The 16,226-nt window shown below is 56.4% G+C and overlaps 1 protein-coding gene across 3 annotated transcripts in view; it reads left to right on the forward strand.

Moving 5' to 3' along the window:
- The window catches only part of ACTN1 (actinin alpha 1), a 91,605-nt gene that overhangs the window by 64,503 nt on the left and 10,876 nt on the right, over window positions 1-16,226 (forward strand). For all 3 annotated transcript variants that reach the window (XM_081110154.1, XM_081110155.1, XM_081110156.1), the window contains exons 7-11: window positions 2,555-2,636; window positions 4,354-4,439; window positions 11,948-12,040; window positions 13,407-13,637; window positions 15,364-15,511. In XM_081110154.1, coding sequence (XP_080966280.1) covers window positions 2,555-2,636; window positions 4,354-4,439; window positions 11,948-12,040; window positions 13,407-13,637; window positions 15,364-15,511 — 640 coding nt within the window. The remainder of the gene's footprint in view (window positions 1-2,554; window positions 2,637-4,353; window positions 4,440-11,947; window positions 12,041-13,406; window positions 13,638-15,363; window positions 15,512-16,226) is intronic.

A 16,226-nucleotide genomic window follows, 5' to 3' on the forward strand; every position in this document is an offset into this window, starting at 1 on the left:
GCCTCAGTTGGGCCTGAAGCTCACCTGGAAGGGCCAACCCCTGAAGGAGAGTAGCCGCTCCTGGCCCAGCGTGTGGCTGCGTCCAGGTGTGCGCACCCCGGGCAGCCCTTCCCAAGCTGGTCTCTTGGGGGATAGGAGGGTCCCAGCCAACATGGCTCTGTGGTTGAGCGTTGACCTATGAACCAGGAGGTCACGGTTCGATTCCTGGTCAGGGCACATGCCCGGGACACGAGCCAGATCCCCAGTGTGGGGCGTGCAGGAGGCAGCTGATCCATGATTCTCTCTCTCGTTGAGGTTTCTATCTCTCCTCCTCCCTCCCTCTCTGAAATCAATAAAAATATATTTAAAAAAGAAAAGAAAAATGTGTCACTTGTAAAAACCCCCCGAGCCAGCTGAAAGCTGTCCAGGCCAGTCAACCAGGCAGGGCCAGGAATCCTGAAGACAGCGATTTTGTCTTTTAAAGGCATTGTCAGATGCCTCCTCACTGTTGCGCTGCTGCATTTTTGTGACAGGTGTACATGTTTCTGTGTCCCTTTGTGGGCGTGCTGGGGTGGCAGCAGCCGGTTCATCCACAGCTGTTCCCGCCCCCGAATAAAACGGGACCACGCTAACCCTCCCCCATGCCATGGGCTCCAGGCACTCCGCCACGTGGGAGCTGGGAGTCCCGTGGCCTTTCTCTGATACACGGCCAGCTCTGGCCCCACTCTGTCCTTGTCTGTGTCTTTTCATTTCTCTGTTTCTTTAATTCGGTAGCATCAATAAAATCCAGCCCACATCCTAGCGCAGAGCTGGTCCCACTGCATCATGGGTACTTTCATGATTGGCACGGGGGAGCTGAGGGGCTCCAGCTGGGAGGCTCTTCCTTCCTGCACCCGCCTTCGGGGGCGTGGGGGCCTGGTAGTCTCTGGGAACTGAGTGGGGCAGGCGGATGTGCACCCGTGGCTGGAGGCCTGTCTGAGGCCCTGGGCGGAAATGACCTTCACAGCTTGGCAGCATTGTGTTTCATTCTGGAAGCGGTTGGAGACGTTCCCAGAAGAGTTCCACCTTCTCTGTTTTGAGCCATTTCTTCCTGAAAGCATCCCAGATTAATGTATTTATTTTTCTGGTCCCTGTGAGTCTCACCTTAGCACATGGGAAAACCGAGTCCAGGGATGACCACGCCAGCTTGCTTTAGATTATTCTGGGGGACCAAGAAGAGAGTGGGAGGTCCTATAAGGACTCCCCCCCCCGCCCCCCACCACCACCACTAAGTTGTGGGTTTTCTTCCATGTAAAAAATTTTTTTTAAATTGTGGTGAAGTATATATAACAAAAATTACCATTGTAACTGTTTTTTAAAATATATTTTTATTGATTTCAGAGGAAGGAAGAGGGAGAGAGATAGAAACATCAATGATGAGAGAGAATCATTGATCAGCTGCCTCCTGCGTGCCCCGCACTGGGTATCAAGCCTGCAACCTGGGCATGTGTCCTGACTGGGAATCGAACCGTGACCTCCTGGTTCATACGTTGATGCTCAGCCACTGAGCCACGCCGGCCAGGCCTTGTAACTGTTTTTAAGTGTACAGTTCAGTGGCGTTCAGTACGTCCGCCTTGGTGTGCCGCCATCACCACCCTCCGTCTCCAGAGCTCTTTGCATCTGGCACAGTGGAGTCATATGGTGACTCGATGTTTAGCTTTTTGAAGAACCTCCACACTGCTTCCCGCAGCAGCTGCACCGTCTTGCAGCCCTACCAGTGGGGCACAAAGAGTTCGATTCCTCCACATCCTCGCCAATCTCAAATCAGTTTTCTTGAGAAAGTAGCGGAAATCAGAATAGTCAGAAGGCCGTGGCTGCTTGAGGGAGCCCCAGAATTTTGTGGATTGTGACCACCGAAGCGGCATGCGAGCTCCTAGAACAACTTTTCAGTAACAGATGGGGAAACTGAGGTCGGGTTTCCAGTCCCGCTCGCTGGTGGCCGAGCTGAAACCGGAAGCCAAGACGGAGGGCACCCGGGCCAATGCCTTGCTCTCACACTCACGTCTAGCAATTCTTTCTTAGGCTGCAGGCCAGTATTCTTACCCCCCCATTTCTCTGACAAACTAAGGCTTGAGAAGGAAAGACGGCATTTTTGTTGTTGTTAATCCTCACTGAGGATATTTTTCCCATTGATTTTTTAGAGAGAGTAGGAGAGAGAGAGAGAGAGAGAGAGAGAGAGAGAGAGAGAGAAATATCAGTGTGACAGAGACACATTGATCGGTTGCATCCTTCACACGCCCCAAGTGGGGCTGGGGATCGAACCTGCAACCCAGTCACGTGCCCTTGACCAGGAATCCAACCTGTGAACCTTTAGTTCGCAGGCGGACGCTCTAACCACTGAGTCACACTGGCCGGGGCAAAAGATGGTGTTTTAACCCCCCAGCCAGTGAGCCCAGGCGGTGAGGCCAGCCTTCACACCCAGAGCTGGCTCCTGAGCACCTACTGTGGACGGGGCGGTAGGAGTCCCCTCTGCCCTGTGCAGGTGGCCAGCATCTTGTCAAACCTCTCACTGTCTAACCTTCCCTTCTCCCTCTAGGACGATCCCCTCACAAATCTGAACACGGCCTTCGACGTGGCAGAGAAGTACCTGGACATCCCCAAGATGTTGGATGCCGAAGGTACAGGCGCTTTCTTTCTGGGCCTCCACCGTTTCTCTGTCCACCCAGTGGCCAAGCCGGGTGGGCCCCGGCAGGCTGAGGTGGGAAGGGAGGAGGCCTGGTCTGTGGGGTCACCTGTGTGTCGGGGACCCCACAGTTCCCTGAGGTTTGGAGGAGGAAGAGGTGACAGCTGGAGCTGAAGGCTGTTTCTTCATCGAAGGATGGCTCTCATCTCTGTCTTGGAGTCAGGGAGCGGGTGCCGGGTGGAGCGTGGTGTTCTTTCGCTGTAGGGAAGGGAAAACATCTTTTCCCTCTACCCTCCTAACTTCTCCAGCTTGGGCCGTGTCGATTAGACTGACACTGAGGTGAACAAGAGAAAAGCAAACAAGTTTATTAACACGTGTGCTACACACACACACACACACACACACACCCCGATGGGTGTCTGTATGCACACCTAACTTTGTAAGGGCAGGTGGGGGAAGACCGGACGGACACTTAGGGAAACAAAGTGACTTTTTGGGACGATGAACGGCCCTTTCAGAGACCAGGTGGGCGATGTGCTAGTTTGTGGCAGTATCTGTCTGTGGGGCCGTTTTCAGATACATACGAAAGCAGAGAGGTAAGTACAGTGACCTTCCATATACCTGTCATCCAGACAGAACAATTCCTGAGGGTTTGTTTTATTTTTTCTTTTCCTTTGTTGTTCTCTTTGTTGAAATGTTTTACAGCAAATGCCAGACGTCACAGTGTTTCATTGCTCCATACTTCGGACTGTGTACCTTTAACATGTGGCTGTTTCCTTGGGCAACCGCAAGGCCGTGTTCGCACCTCGCACGTGCCGGGGGCTCCTCGATTCACTGTGCAGCTCACAATTACATTTCCCCATCGTCTCTTTTTATTTATTTTTTAAAATATATTTTATTTTTTATAGAGAGGAAGGGAGAGGGATAGAGAGTTAGAAACATCGATGAGAGAGAAACATCGTTCAGCTGCCTCCTGCACATCTCCTACTGGGAATGTGCCCGCAACCCAGGTACATGCCCTTGACCAGAATCGAACCTGGGACCCTTCAGTCCGCAGGCCGACGCTCTATCCACTGAGCCAAACCGGTCAGGGCCCCATCGTCTCTTTTTTTCGAGTTGATTTGTTTAAATGAGGATCCAACCAAGGTCTGCACATGGCAATTAGTTATTCTGTTTCTTATGCCTTTTCTAATCTGTAGCACTGTCACCCTCCCTCCTACTCCTTTTATTTCTGCCCCTGGACTTGCTGCAGAGCTGGCCCAGCTGGCCCCTGCCAGGTTTCTCACTCAGGGTTCGCTGCCTGCTTCCTCGGGGCACCGTTTCATTCCTCGGCCTTTCGTATTCCTGTAAGTCAGCGGTTCTCGACCTGTGGGCCGCGACCCCTTTGGGGGTCGAACGACCCTTTCACAGGGGTCGCCTAAGACCATCGGAAAACACATATATAATTACATATTGTTTTTGTGATTAATCACTATGCTTTAATTATGTTCAATTTGTAACAATGAAATTGGGGGTCACCACAACATGAGGAACTGTATTAAAGGGTTGCGGCATTAGGAAGGTTGAGAACCACTGCCATAAGTGGAAGCCGATGCCAGAAGCTGGTAGATTCAGGCTCAGCATCTCGGCAAGATGCTTGGTGGTTCGGCGAGCCTCCCGCCAGGAGGTGTCCCTGGTATTCACTAGCTCTAACTCCAGGTTTTTCTTGACAGACATTGTGGGGACCGCCCGACCGGATGAGAAAGCCATCATGACTTATGTGTCCAGCTTCTACCATGCCTTCTCTGGCGCCCAGAAGGTACTGGAGGCCCCCGCTCCTTCCTTGCCCAGCACACCTCATGCCAGACCCCAAGCCACGCCCTCCTGCCCGCCCCCCCCTCCCTGGCGACGGGGTCAGGATGGTCCGTCTCGTTGGTACAGTGAGCCCCTGGTGCTGACGTCGTGTGTTCTTGCTCCACCCTCCCACCCTGCACCTGTGCTCTCATCTTTCTGCTTCTCTGAGAAAACTGGGCACGAGCTCACCTTCTGGGACCCGGACAGCTGTCTTCAGCAGGGAGGGCTGCGTGGGTGCAATCAGCCAGGGTGGCCCTGGAAGGCACAGGGGGCAGCATGCCCTCTGGCCCCACCTCGGTTGGAGCAGGGCGCCCCTTGAGAGGGAGACGCGGGGAGGTGCCTCCTGTCCTCACTGACCTGTTGGCAGAGGTGTCAGGAAGCCCCCACCTTTCTCCCGCGTGGACACGGTTTGGCAGATCTGTGCACGGCCCCTGGGTCTTTGGAGCTTCCTCCCGTATCCTGCCGGGGACCCCCATGCAGGGGCACTCTGCTCTGTGTTTCTGGACACAAGCACAGTCCCATGGAGGGAAGAAGGGAGGGGGCAGCTGCGAACCCCTTCGAGTGTCCCGGCCCAGTATGGCTCCGGGAGGCCTGAGGCTAAGGCCCTGCGGTGCCTGCTCCGCACTGCACCAGGCCGCACACGGAGGGCGTCATTCACGTGCAGACGTGGAAGACATGAATGCTCCCCTGGCCACGCTTAGCCAGCAGCAGGAGCCCTCTCCCAGGCCCCTCGCAGGCAGGACCCGGAAGCACAACATCCAGGTCGCCGTGGACATAGGACCACAGGCTTGGCCTGTACGGCTTTGGGCCGTGGACCTGTCATGTGCTCCGGCAAATTCCCCGTCCTCAGCATGGCGTCCGAGTGATCCCTCTACTGCTCCCCCCTGCCCAGTCTGCCCCGATGCTCTCTCTCCCTCCCTTGTCTCAGCCTTGCTCTCCCCACCCCATGCCCCTTCTCCTCTTTCCATCTCATTTCCCCTCTCTCTGCCATTGCCTCACTCCTGTCTGTCTGTCTGTCTGTCTGTCTGATGTTCTCTCTGTCCCCCTGCGATGGGGTGTGTTCTGTGCTGCTGCTGCCCACTGTCTCCTCAACCTCTTCTCCTTCTCTGTGCAGATGTGTGGGCACGCTAAGGCGGGATGGGAAGGCCATGTGACCTAATGTTTCATGTCACTGCCGCGCCTTCTCGGGCGCGCAGAAGGTGAGCTCTCCCTCAGCCTCACCCACGCTCCCTGCCGCCCTCTGCCTGTCTCCTCATCCTCCGGGTACCCCGGGCGCAGCTTCACGGGGCAGGGCGCTCTCCGAACTGTGCCCAGGACACTTGAAGATTCCAGAGCCTCTGATGGCCGCTGGCGTCCCTGTCCCTACACACTGGGCACAGTGGGCGTCACAGCCCGGAAGGAAGCCTGTGGTTTCAGCTCCCGCCCTGGACAAGAGCCCTTATCCCAGCAGCACAGCTCTTGGCTCTGCTTCCTGTCTGTTCCCATAAGTCCCCAGGCCCCCTTCGCTTCTCTCTCCCTCCTCCCCACTGAGGCCAGACTATCCTCTCAAATAGTCCAGCGGCCAGGGCAGCCAGAAGCCTTCCTGCCTTCTCCCTGGTGTCCAGGCCGGAGGCACAGAGCCCTGCCTGACCCTTCCCACCAGGCCCACCACGGGCAGTGGGGCAGCTGCACCCTGCACAAGAGGGCCTGTGTGCACCGTAGACAATGCAGATCGCAAGGTGTGTCACTAGAATCCCGCAGACGGCAGTAAAAATGCCTTCTCACATAGTCCATATGACAGTGTTCCAGCAAAGGTGCCGCGAGGAAGAGGTGCCTTTAAAAAATTACACAGAGGCACCATCCATTCCTGGCCTGGACGGGCACCCAAGGCTCCCCCCCTTCCTTCCAGGCCTCACTGGCGCTGACTGAGACGGAGGCGCCCTCCAGGTGCCCGGCCCTTGCAGCCTCTCCTCTGGCCTGCCTCTCGCTTCCTCTTTCTCTTTGTCCCACCTCTGCTGCTGCTGCTCTCTCTCGTCAATTTCTTCCAGCCCCTCGGACCCCCCACCTTTTAGCCGGGATGTGAGCGGCATCGATCTGCTTGCCTCAGGGGACTCCCCGCCCTGGTAACCACACACAGTCTGGCTGCCTGTGTCCAGGGCTCGCCTGAGCTCTCCTTCCTCCTTCTCTCCTCCTCCAGGGGTTCCGTCCGGGCTTCAGGCCGGGTGACACTGGCCTTCCCTGTCTCTGAAGCCTTCCCTGTGTCCTGGCTGGTGATAATGCTTGGGAGGAGTGTGTGTGTGTGTGTGTGTGTGTGTGTGTGTGTGTGGCAGCCTGCTTTCCTCCCTCCCAGATCTCATACACCTACCCCCACCCCTCTTCCCTCTCACTCCTCCCTGTTGCAACCATTTCACGCTCCTTTTGTCCACGTCTGAGGACAAGGCCCCCAGCTGGGTGGAGGGGGAGTGGCAGTGGGGGTGGCGGTGTTCCTCTCACGTCCTGGGTCAGGGCCTCACCCAGAGTCGCCCCTCACCACTTCCAAGGCTCAGGCAGCTGCTTAGAGCGAAGCAGGCCACGGGCGGGGGGATCCTCCTCTCTGCGGAGGAAGGAGGCGTCCTTCAGACTCACACACCCTGTCCTGACAGACTCCCTGTCTGGAGCCAACGTGGGGAAGTCTGCCGAAACCATGCCTGCTGCCCTCCCTCCCCTCCCCTGTCTTTCTCTTGTCAAGCCTTGGACAGTGGAACTAGAAAGGCAGCAGTCTAATGCATGCCTGCACGTGTGTGTACACGTGTATGCAGAGGTAGCAGTACGTGTACCCACACAGGTGAGCGGCATGCAAGTGTGCGTGGTGGATTTTCCTAGTCAGATGAGGACCGACTTTAGTTTGAATCATTGGCTTTGGTTCTAATTCTTCCTCAGCTCTCCTCTCCTCTTCCCTGTAGGGGTTTGGAATGGGCAGGCAACACGCAGATTCTGTTGATGCAGTTTGTGAAGCTTTTAAAGTTCATGGTCATGGTCTAGTGGGAACTGTCTCTGAGAAACTCCCCTTTCAGGCTCGAGCTGTGGGTGTTTCTGGATGCTTTTAGGAGATACTGTTTGCATCCTCCATTTGCCTGTCAGTTGCTTTATTTACTGTTGTGAATCTTCTAGGGCAGCGGTTTTCAACCTGTGTGTTGCGACCGACCCCTTTGGCAGTCGAACGACCCTTTCACAGGGGTCACCTAAGACCATCCTGCATATCAGATATTTACATTACGATTCATAACAGTAGCCACATCGCAGTTATGAAGTAGCAACGAAAATAATTTTATGGTTGGGTCTCAACATGAGGAACTGTATTTAAAGGGCCAGAAGGTTGAGAACCACTGTTCTAGGGGAAGAAACCCCCAGCTGCCCTGAAGGAATTCATGGTCCATCTGGGAAAACCCTTAATAAAAGGAGTCAGGATGGCTGCTGTGTAGCCAGCGCTCCGCTCGGCTGCAGACCTGTGGGGGCTGCAGGACCGAGATTGTTGAGCAGGAAACACTTGAGCTTGAGTCTTAGGGTCTAATAGGAGCCCTCAAGTGAGAGGCTCAGGGAGGTGGGAAGGGCAGCCTGTGCTGTTGGGGAAGGTGGTCACCGCTTGTGCCAAAGCTTCCAGGTGTGACAGGGCTGCCTGCAAGAGGGGAGCACGTTAGTGTTGGTCTGGGTCCCGTCCCTCTGCTGGAGCAGGGACCACAGCGGGGACAGGGCTGAGCTGCTGTGCGCCCACTCACCTCGGTCTGGGGGACGCCCTGGCAGGACACCAGGGCGGGTGCTGACTTGGGAGGAAGGAAGTAGGCAATTCTAGTTAGATTTGGGAAATGTCTGACTGAAAATGTCACAGATGAGGTCTTTGTGGCGTTCGTGTGAATCTGTGGGCCGTGGGCCCTGCGTGTGTCATTTGGCCACAGGGTTTGACGTCACCATCATTGAGGACGGTTCCTCTGCCGGCAGAGTAGCTGTTCTCAGAGCAGCGCTTGGCTGGGCCCAGCTGAGGCTGTCATTTGGGATCTCTAAGGACCCCGGGAATCATGGTCCATGCTTTCTAAAAAATAACTCTAACGTAAACCAAACATATGACTGTGTTAGATAAGATAGTGCAGCTTAGATGGGTCATGAAAATGGAAATTAGGAAAGGTACACACAGATTTCCATAGCCTTTTCCCTCGGCCCTTGCAAGTCATCTGTCTGGCTGTTCCTCTCAGACACTTTCTCAGCCCATCGGACCTGTGTGGGTCCCTTCTGTCACCATCGGGAAGAGCTGAGCATTCTGCTGCTTGGTCCCATTCCCTCTCAGCCTGAAGCCGACTCTGGGGCTGCTTCGATTTCCAAGTTCCTCGGGGGATGAGTTGTTCTTCCCCTGGAACAAATCTCTCCTTTGACCTTCTGACCTAGAGCAGCCTCTTTAAGACGTGGTGGGTGCCTCCTTCCTAAATACCCGCCTGGGGTTCCTGTAGCCACGGCAGAGAAAAGCTAGAGCACCAGGAAGTTGGGGAGGCCCGGTCCCACCCTCAGGGGTCTCTCTCGCCTTTCACTCCAGGGTTATGCCCTGGAGGCCTTACCAAGTCTGTCCGTCCAGGCTGGTCTCTCTGACCTCCTGGCTGGGAGGGTGGGTGAGGGAACCCTTCTCCACACAGGGACCCGCGTGCGAGCAGGTGTAACCCATCACCTCGCCGGCTCCTGCAGGGCTGCCTGCCTGCTTGTTGGGGGAGGAATTGGGCAGGGAGAGCCAGGGAGGGTCAGAGTTTGGAGATTTGTGCCTGTCATTTTCTCTAAAGTCAAATCTGGATTCCAGCCTGCTTCCTGGTAGCACAGTGGGGGTGGGGGGGTGGGGGGGTGGGGGGGGACAGGCTGTCCCTCAAGGGGGAGACCAAAGTTTGCAGGTGGGCTATTGCCTTTTCTAAAGAAAGGCCCTTTTTGTTCCATGAGGTCCATGTTTTGTTCCCAGAGGCAGGCTTCCTGGTTAGAGTGATGGGTTTTCTTAGTCTGCCTCCCCTGGCGAGGCCAGCCTGGGGGTGGGGGTGGGGGGAGGGGGGCAGGCGGAGAGGAGGGCTTGGGCCTTGTAAAAAGTCCCCAGGAGGCCCACATGGGAACTCCCCCAGACTTCGTCCAAAAGGAGCCCCCTTTGACTCCGGAATCGCCAGCAGGCTCTGAGGGATGGGCAAGGCTCCCGAGCCTCCTAGGGCCTGTCTCCCAAAACCCTACAGACGCAGGCATCACTCAGTCTGCCAGCGTGATAAACGGACACATGACGTTTACAACTGGAGCCCAGGGTTTCAAGATGAATGAGGAGGACACGAGGTTAAGGAGGAGCGTTATCCCTGAAATATCACAGCGGTGGCTGCTGTTCGCCTATGATGAGTGGCCCCTAACCCCCGATGCTTCCTTTCCTGCTTGGTCAGCACGCTGGGCAGGGTCTGTGTAGCTCCCCGAGTTCTCACCCATCAGCACAGAGCAGAGGACTGTCCTCCCTCGGGTCGCCTGCCCTGGCCCTCCAGGGAGGTGGCCCCAGTGACTTCAGGCAGATCGCTGTGGGCATGCCAGCCTGGTTCCCGGGACCCTGCTGTCTCACAGGGGTCCCCGGGGCCCCGTCTTCTGGGACAGGCTCCAGGAAGGAATTTCCCTCTTTGTCAGCTCTTGGGATTCCCCAGGGGTACTTGTTGTTCCTCCAAAGGAAAGACACCAAACGGGAGTTTTGTGTGCGAAGTGCGCAGAATTGGGTGGGGAGGCAGGGAATGAGGGTCTAGAACAACGGTTCTCAGCCTGTGGGTCGCGACCCCTTTGGGGGTCGAACGACCCTTTCACAGGGGTCGCCTAAGACCATTGGAAAACACAGATATAATTACATATTGTTTTGTGATTAATCACTATGCTTTAATTATGTTCAGTTTGTAACAATGAAAATACATCCTGCATATCAGATATTTACATTACGATTCATAACAGTAGCAACATTACAGTTATGTAGTAGCAACGAAAATAGTTTTATGGCTGGGGGTCACAACATGAGGAGCTGTGTTAAAGGGTCGCGGCGTTAGGAAGGTTGAGAACCGCTGCCCTAGAATGTAACTCCTTCCCTTAGTTTCTTTTTCTTTTCCTCCCTCAGTTTCCTGAGACCAGAGGGCCCTTAACTCCCCCTCTGACCAGTCCCTCCTGGGGGAAGCTCCCTGCCCCCTCCCACCGCCTCCAACACCCCCCCACTCCCACCCCCCGTTCTGACAGCTCACCCCGGAGAGTGCAGTCTCGACTTTGAGCTTGAAAGGACATTTGTGCTGCTCTCACTCTGCCCCCTCACATACACATCCCAGCACGGTCCCCTATAGGGCATGTGGTTTAGTGGGCGTATGTCGTATTTCAAAAGTTCTGCAAGGAAAAAAACGTTTACATTTTCTTAGTCATTCCTTCCCAATTCTAATTCCTCCCTCATTCTCAGGAAGTTCTTCCTTATGCCTAGCCTCAGTCTGTCTTGCTGCATTGAAACCCGTTTTGTCTTGTTCATCAATCGGTTGTGCGGCCCCATCCTTCTACAGCCCTTACGCCTTTGTCATCCATCAGCAGGGTCACACTTCTCCGGGGCCACGCGATGCTTATCTGTCGTCTCACCGGCTGTCTTCCTTTCTATCCCAGGGCCCCCAAAAGGCTTTGCGTTCCCCTCCCTCGCACAAGAACACAGCTGAATTAAAAAGATCTCCTGAGCGGAGCGTTTTAGGAGCGCCTGGCCCTGCCGGTGCCCCCCCACGGCCGGAGGAGGCAGCGTCTCCCCGGGGTCCCTGGGCCTTTGGGTGCGGTTGCTGTTCAGGCCCTTTTGTTCCTCCGGCTGCGGAGCCCACGCGGGTGTCTCCGTGCCCAGCTCTCCGTGCCCTGTGTGCTTAGCTTCCAGAGGTGCCAGGCCTCCTCCTGGGCGTCCTGCTCAGGCTGAGCTGATCCGAAGTCTTGCCCTTTGTGCCGTCGTGGGTCCTTCTGTTCTCTCTAAAGCGCTTTGAACTTCGGGCCAGGAGCCTTGGGAGGCTCTGCAGGGACCCTGGGAGGCCCAGGGCTTCTCAGTCCGCACTTCCTCCAGGACTCCCTGGTTTGAATTCCGATATCTCCAAGATCTTGGCAAATCCAGCCTGGGATCCTGAGCCTTGGGATCCAGGGCCCGCACTTGGAATTCCAGGATGGGCATGAAATCACCTCGCCACCTGGCCTGAGCCTTTTGATTGTATTAGTCAGCGGGTTAGTTTCTTTCCAACGTGGTTGTTGGGTCTCAAACTCAGGCCCTTCTCCGGGGGCCTAGGTCAGCCACCAGGACCTCTAGCCAGCATCCCTGACCCATGGGACTGAGCCTGGGCTGGCAGAGCGGGTGGTGAGGAGGGGTGAGGTGGTGAACTCGAAGTCTCGGGAGCTGGCAGGGTGGGAGGGGCGTTGTCGGCGCCCGTGCGCCCCGGGTGCTCCTGCTGCTAGTGGCTGACCGTGCCTTTGTCCTGTTGCCAGGCGGAGACAGCAGCCAATCGGATCTGCAAGGTGCTGGCCGTCAACCAGGAGAATGAACAGCTCATGGAAGACTACGAGAAGCTGGCCAGTGATGTGGGTACCCATGGGTTCCCTGGCCCCAGCAAGGCCCTGCCACCCACCCTCCCCCCCCAAGGGAGGAGGGAGCCCCAGAACCTGTACCTTCAAACCCATCCCTGGAGCACAGTCCCGGGCTGGGTGTAGTCCGCGACCCCAGCACAGCTGCCCCGGGGAAGTGTGGGCTCCTCTCCGCCCTCCCACAAGCAGAGAGGGGCCCAGGGGCCAATCTCTGGGCTTCAGAGCGAGAGAGTCCCCGGCTTTTCCTGTGGCCAACAGTGAGTCTGGGCGATCCCTTCACCTCTGTGGGTCTTGGTTTTCTCACTTGCCACGTGAGACTTGAGCAAAGGGGCTCTCAGAGGCTTTCCAGCTGGTGTCTGTTCTGTGAGTGTCACTTAAACTGGAAGAGGAGCAGATCCGGTGCCGGGGGCAGGGGCTGCGGATAGGTGGGTGCTGGCTCAGGCTGGCTTCGTGGCTGGGCCCACCCAGGGCACAGGAAGGGGCAGGGCCGCGTTTGCTCTTCTGCCATTGACCACATTTGAGTTTTAAGGTTTTACCTGCTTCTTCCTTAAAAGCATCCAGTTTTGTGAACAGCTCAGCCCCACCCTTTGGTGCATCGGCTCTCCCGCATCGCAGGACCCCAAGTTCCGGGGCCCGAGTGCCTGGGGGTGGTCACTGCTCACCATTCCAGCTGGTGACCTTGGCAAGTCACATAGCCTCCAGGGCCTTGGTCACCTCCTCTATAACCGGGGGTGGGTGGAGACTCATAGCCCTCAACCCTGCAGGATTGTTCAGGTGATTTAGTTCGGGAGACGTGCCTGGCACCTTGCAGCTGATCAGTATATGTCCTGCCCCCACCTCCACTGCTCCTCCCTCACGTCAAGCGAAACAACCCAGGCCCTGTCCTGCCGGTGCCCCAGGAGCCAGTTGTTCTCCTTTGTGTCAGGGACCACATTCTAGAATCCTAGAAGGTCACGATCAAGGACCTCAGGGGGCAACGGTTAACCCTGTCCATGGTATAGACGAGGAAGCTGAGGCCCGGCCAAGCATAGACCTAGAACCAGAAGTCAGTCTCCTGCTCTTAGGCGAGCCATCTTCCCCAGGCCTGGCTCTTCCCCGGGCAGAGCAGGGAGGCTGTGGTGCCGGCTGGGAGTTAACGTACCTCAGGGGCCAGGGTTCATGAAGCCCAGGTTCTCAGAGGGAACGGCCTGGAACCTGCCCTTGGCCTGGGCGTGGCCTAGGGGGTAGTTGGGAAAAGTGTGCTGTTGGGAGAGACACTTGCCAGCGCCTCCTGTATGGGAGGGACTTCGGAGGAGAGGGGCGCTGGCCCTTGTCTCCCCCCCCCCCCCCCCTCCTGCATCTTCATGCCCCGACCCTCCCTCAGCTGCTGGAGTGGATCCGCCGCACCATCCCGTGGCTGGAGAACCGGGCGCCCGAGAACACCATGCAGGCCATGCAGCAGAAGCTGGAGGACTTCCGCGACTACCGGCGCCTGCACAAGCCGCCCAAGGTGCAGGAGAAGTGCCAGCTGGAGATCAACTTCAACACGCTGCAGACCAAGCTGCGCCTCAGCAACCGGCCCGCCTTCATGCCCTCCGAGGGCAGGATGGTCTCGGTGAGCCAGGGGGCCAGCCCGGGTCCCCACCGGTCGGCCTCCGTGCCTGAGCTGCTCCCACGCGGCGCTGTGGCTGGGCCCGGCCTGCACACACTGCCCCAGAATCATTGCTCCTCCAGGTTACCCGCCAGGCTCCACCTGCACTCAGATGGGGGACGGCTTCTCTCCCCGGGGAGCCTCTTGCTCCTGACCTTTCCAGGCCAGCCTTGTCCTTCCAGACCCCTAACATCCACCCCAGACTCCCAGGGACCGCCAGCTTCCCACCCCTCAAAAATCATCTTTGCAAGCAGAATGTCTCTTGACATATTCACCCAAAAGGGGCATAATTCAGTAGTGATAGATAATCTTTTTCAAATTTTTAATTGATTGAGAGAGAGAGAGAGAGAGAGAGAGAGAGAAACATTGATTGGTTGTCCCCCTAATTTTGTATTCATTGGTTGCTTCTTGCATGTGCCCTGACTGGAGATCGAACCCACAACCTTGGCGTATGGGGATGATGCTCTAACCAACTGAGCTACCCAGCCAGGGCCTGATAAAGATAATGTTTCCTTCCATGGACTCTTGTTTAAGCACTTAAAAAAACAGCACATTTATCACCTTAAACAAGTAACAGATTTCCGTGGTAGGCTTCTTTCTAAGGTACAAATAAGCAAAATTCAGAAACTAGAAATTAGCTATAATCTTACGACCCCCATATTAACTTAAAAAATTGGAGGGGGGAGAGATTCTGTTAGTCTTCAAGGGGAACCTAAAGCATGTTGATTTAATAAACTGCTCTTTTAAAAAGCTAACATTGTGACCAGATTTCCATGTCATTATGACATATATGTCACTTTATATGTTATTTCTCCGTACTCTGGAGGATGCGGGGAGGGGGGAGATTCTATAAGCCAGAGACATATGTAAAAGGAACTTCAAAAATCCACCAGGGTAGAGCTTTGGCTCTTTAAAATGGAAGTAACGAGAAGACCTGGGCACATAAAGCAGGAAGGAGGGAATGGGCAAAACCTGGAAACAACGCTGGAAGGAGGCGGGATCCCAGGAAATCGGAGAGAGGATAAAGGCCCCTGACGTGTTTGCTGTTAGGAAAATTGTGGTCCTTTATGGATTCCAGGCTGAATCAGCGCTTTTAGGCGACCAGAACCAGTGCTGGTCAGAGGGTCTGTGCAAGTTAGGAAAAGTGGCACCCTCCCACCCCCCCAACCCCCTTGGGCAGATGCAGCCAGGCCCTGGGCACGGGCACATGGTGGGGACCCAGTGAGGGATTCGAGTGGCTCGCAGGCCAGGTCCAGCCCATCGCTGCCTCGCCCAGCGGCCTCATGGTAACTAGAGGGTGGCCCTGTTGCTGGTTCCCTGTCTAAAGAGCTATGGGTTTGTGTTCAGCATGTCACTATCCCCAGACTCGTTGCCCAGGTCAGGGTCCCCGCAGGCTCCAGGCTACTTCCCAGAGCCCTTGAGCGATCCAGAAACGTGATGAATCCTGTTGGAAGTCAGTCCTGGGACCACAGAAGGCCTTGGGCTCTTTCCCCACACGGCTCAGTGGCCCATGTGGACTGGGACCCCCATTCCCTGCCCAGGAGCCCAGGGCAATACCCGTGGGGATGGGTGGGGGCGGGTGGGGATGGCCGGACACGGCCAAGATGGGGAAGAGGCTCCTGGAAGGCTTGGAGCAGCTGTGGGCGTCTTGACGACCCGGTGGGCTGACCGTGCATATCCATCCCTGCAGGATATCAACAATGCCTGGGGCTGCCTGGAGCAGGCGGAGAAGGGCTATGAGGAGTGGCTGCTGAACGAGATCCGGAGGCTGGAGAGGCTCGACCACCTGGCGGAGAAGTTCCGGCAGAAGGCTTCCATCCATGAGGCCTGGACGGACGGTGAGGCGGCCCAGCTTTCACGCTCCCCCAGCCCCGCCATCAGCACAACTCTCTCCTCTTGCTTTGTTGGTTTCGTTCTCTCTGACTAGGGCTTCGGCTTTAGGCACGTTCGGTTGCCCCAGCATTCTCATCTGTAAAGTGGGGGTGATAGTAGCGCCCGTCCGCTCGGTTTATGAGGATGACCTGAACTAGTACATGTGAAGCAGCGAGAGAAGTTCCTGGCGTGTAGAGCGCTAGGCCTGTTGCTGATAGTTCAGGCCACCGCTGTGATGTCCCCGAGGCGGGGAGGTTGGGGTTTGAATCCCGACCCTGCCACCTAGAAGCAGTGTCAGTTTAGCCCCGCGACTTGACACCCAGGTCTCCCTTCCTCATCGGGACCACGCAGGTGATGCTGTGCCCTCCTGGGTCCGTTTCCTGGGGCTGCTGCAACAAAGCGACACACGCTGGGTTGACGCCACAGAGGTTCTGCCACAGCTGAGGGCGCTGGGAGTGAATTGGGTGGCGGCGGGGTTGCTTCCCGCGCCCGGTCCTCGGGTCTGGTGGTTGGCAGCAGTCCCGGAATTCCTTGCCTTGTTTCACTCCCTGTGCCTCTGGCTTCGCTTGGCAGTTCCTCTCTGTGTCTCTGACTGAGCCTCCCTCTCCTTTTTCTAATGAAAGCACCACCTTTGGGTTGGGGCCGCCCTGATCCATAAGGACCTCATCTTAACCAAATACA

Source organism: Myotis nattereri, assembly GCF_964212035.1.
Source record: "Myotis nattereri genome assembly, chromosome: 1".
In the NCBI taxonomy this organism is placed as follows: Eukaryota; Metazoa; Chordata; class Mammalia; order Chiroptera; family Vespertilionidae; genus Myotis; species Myotis nattereri.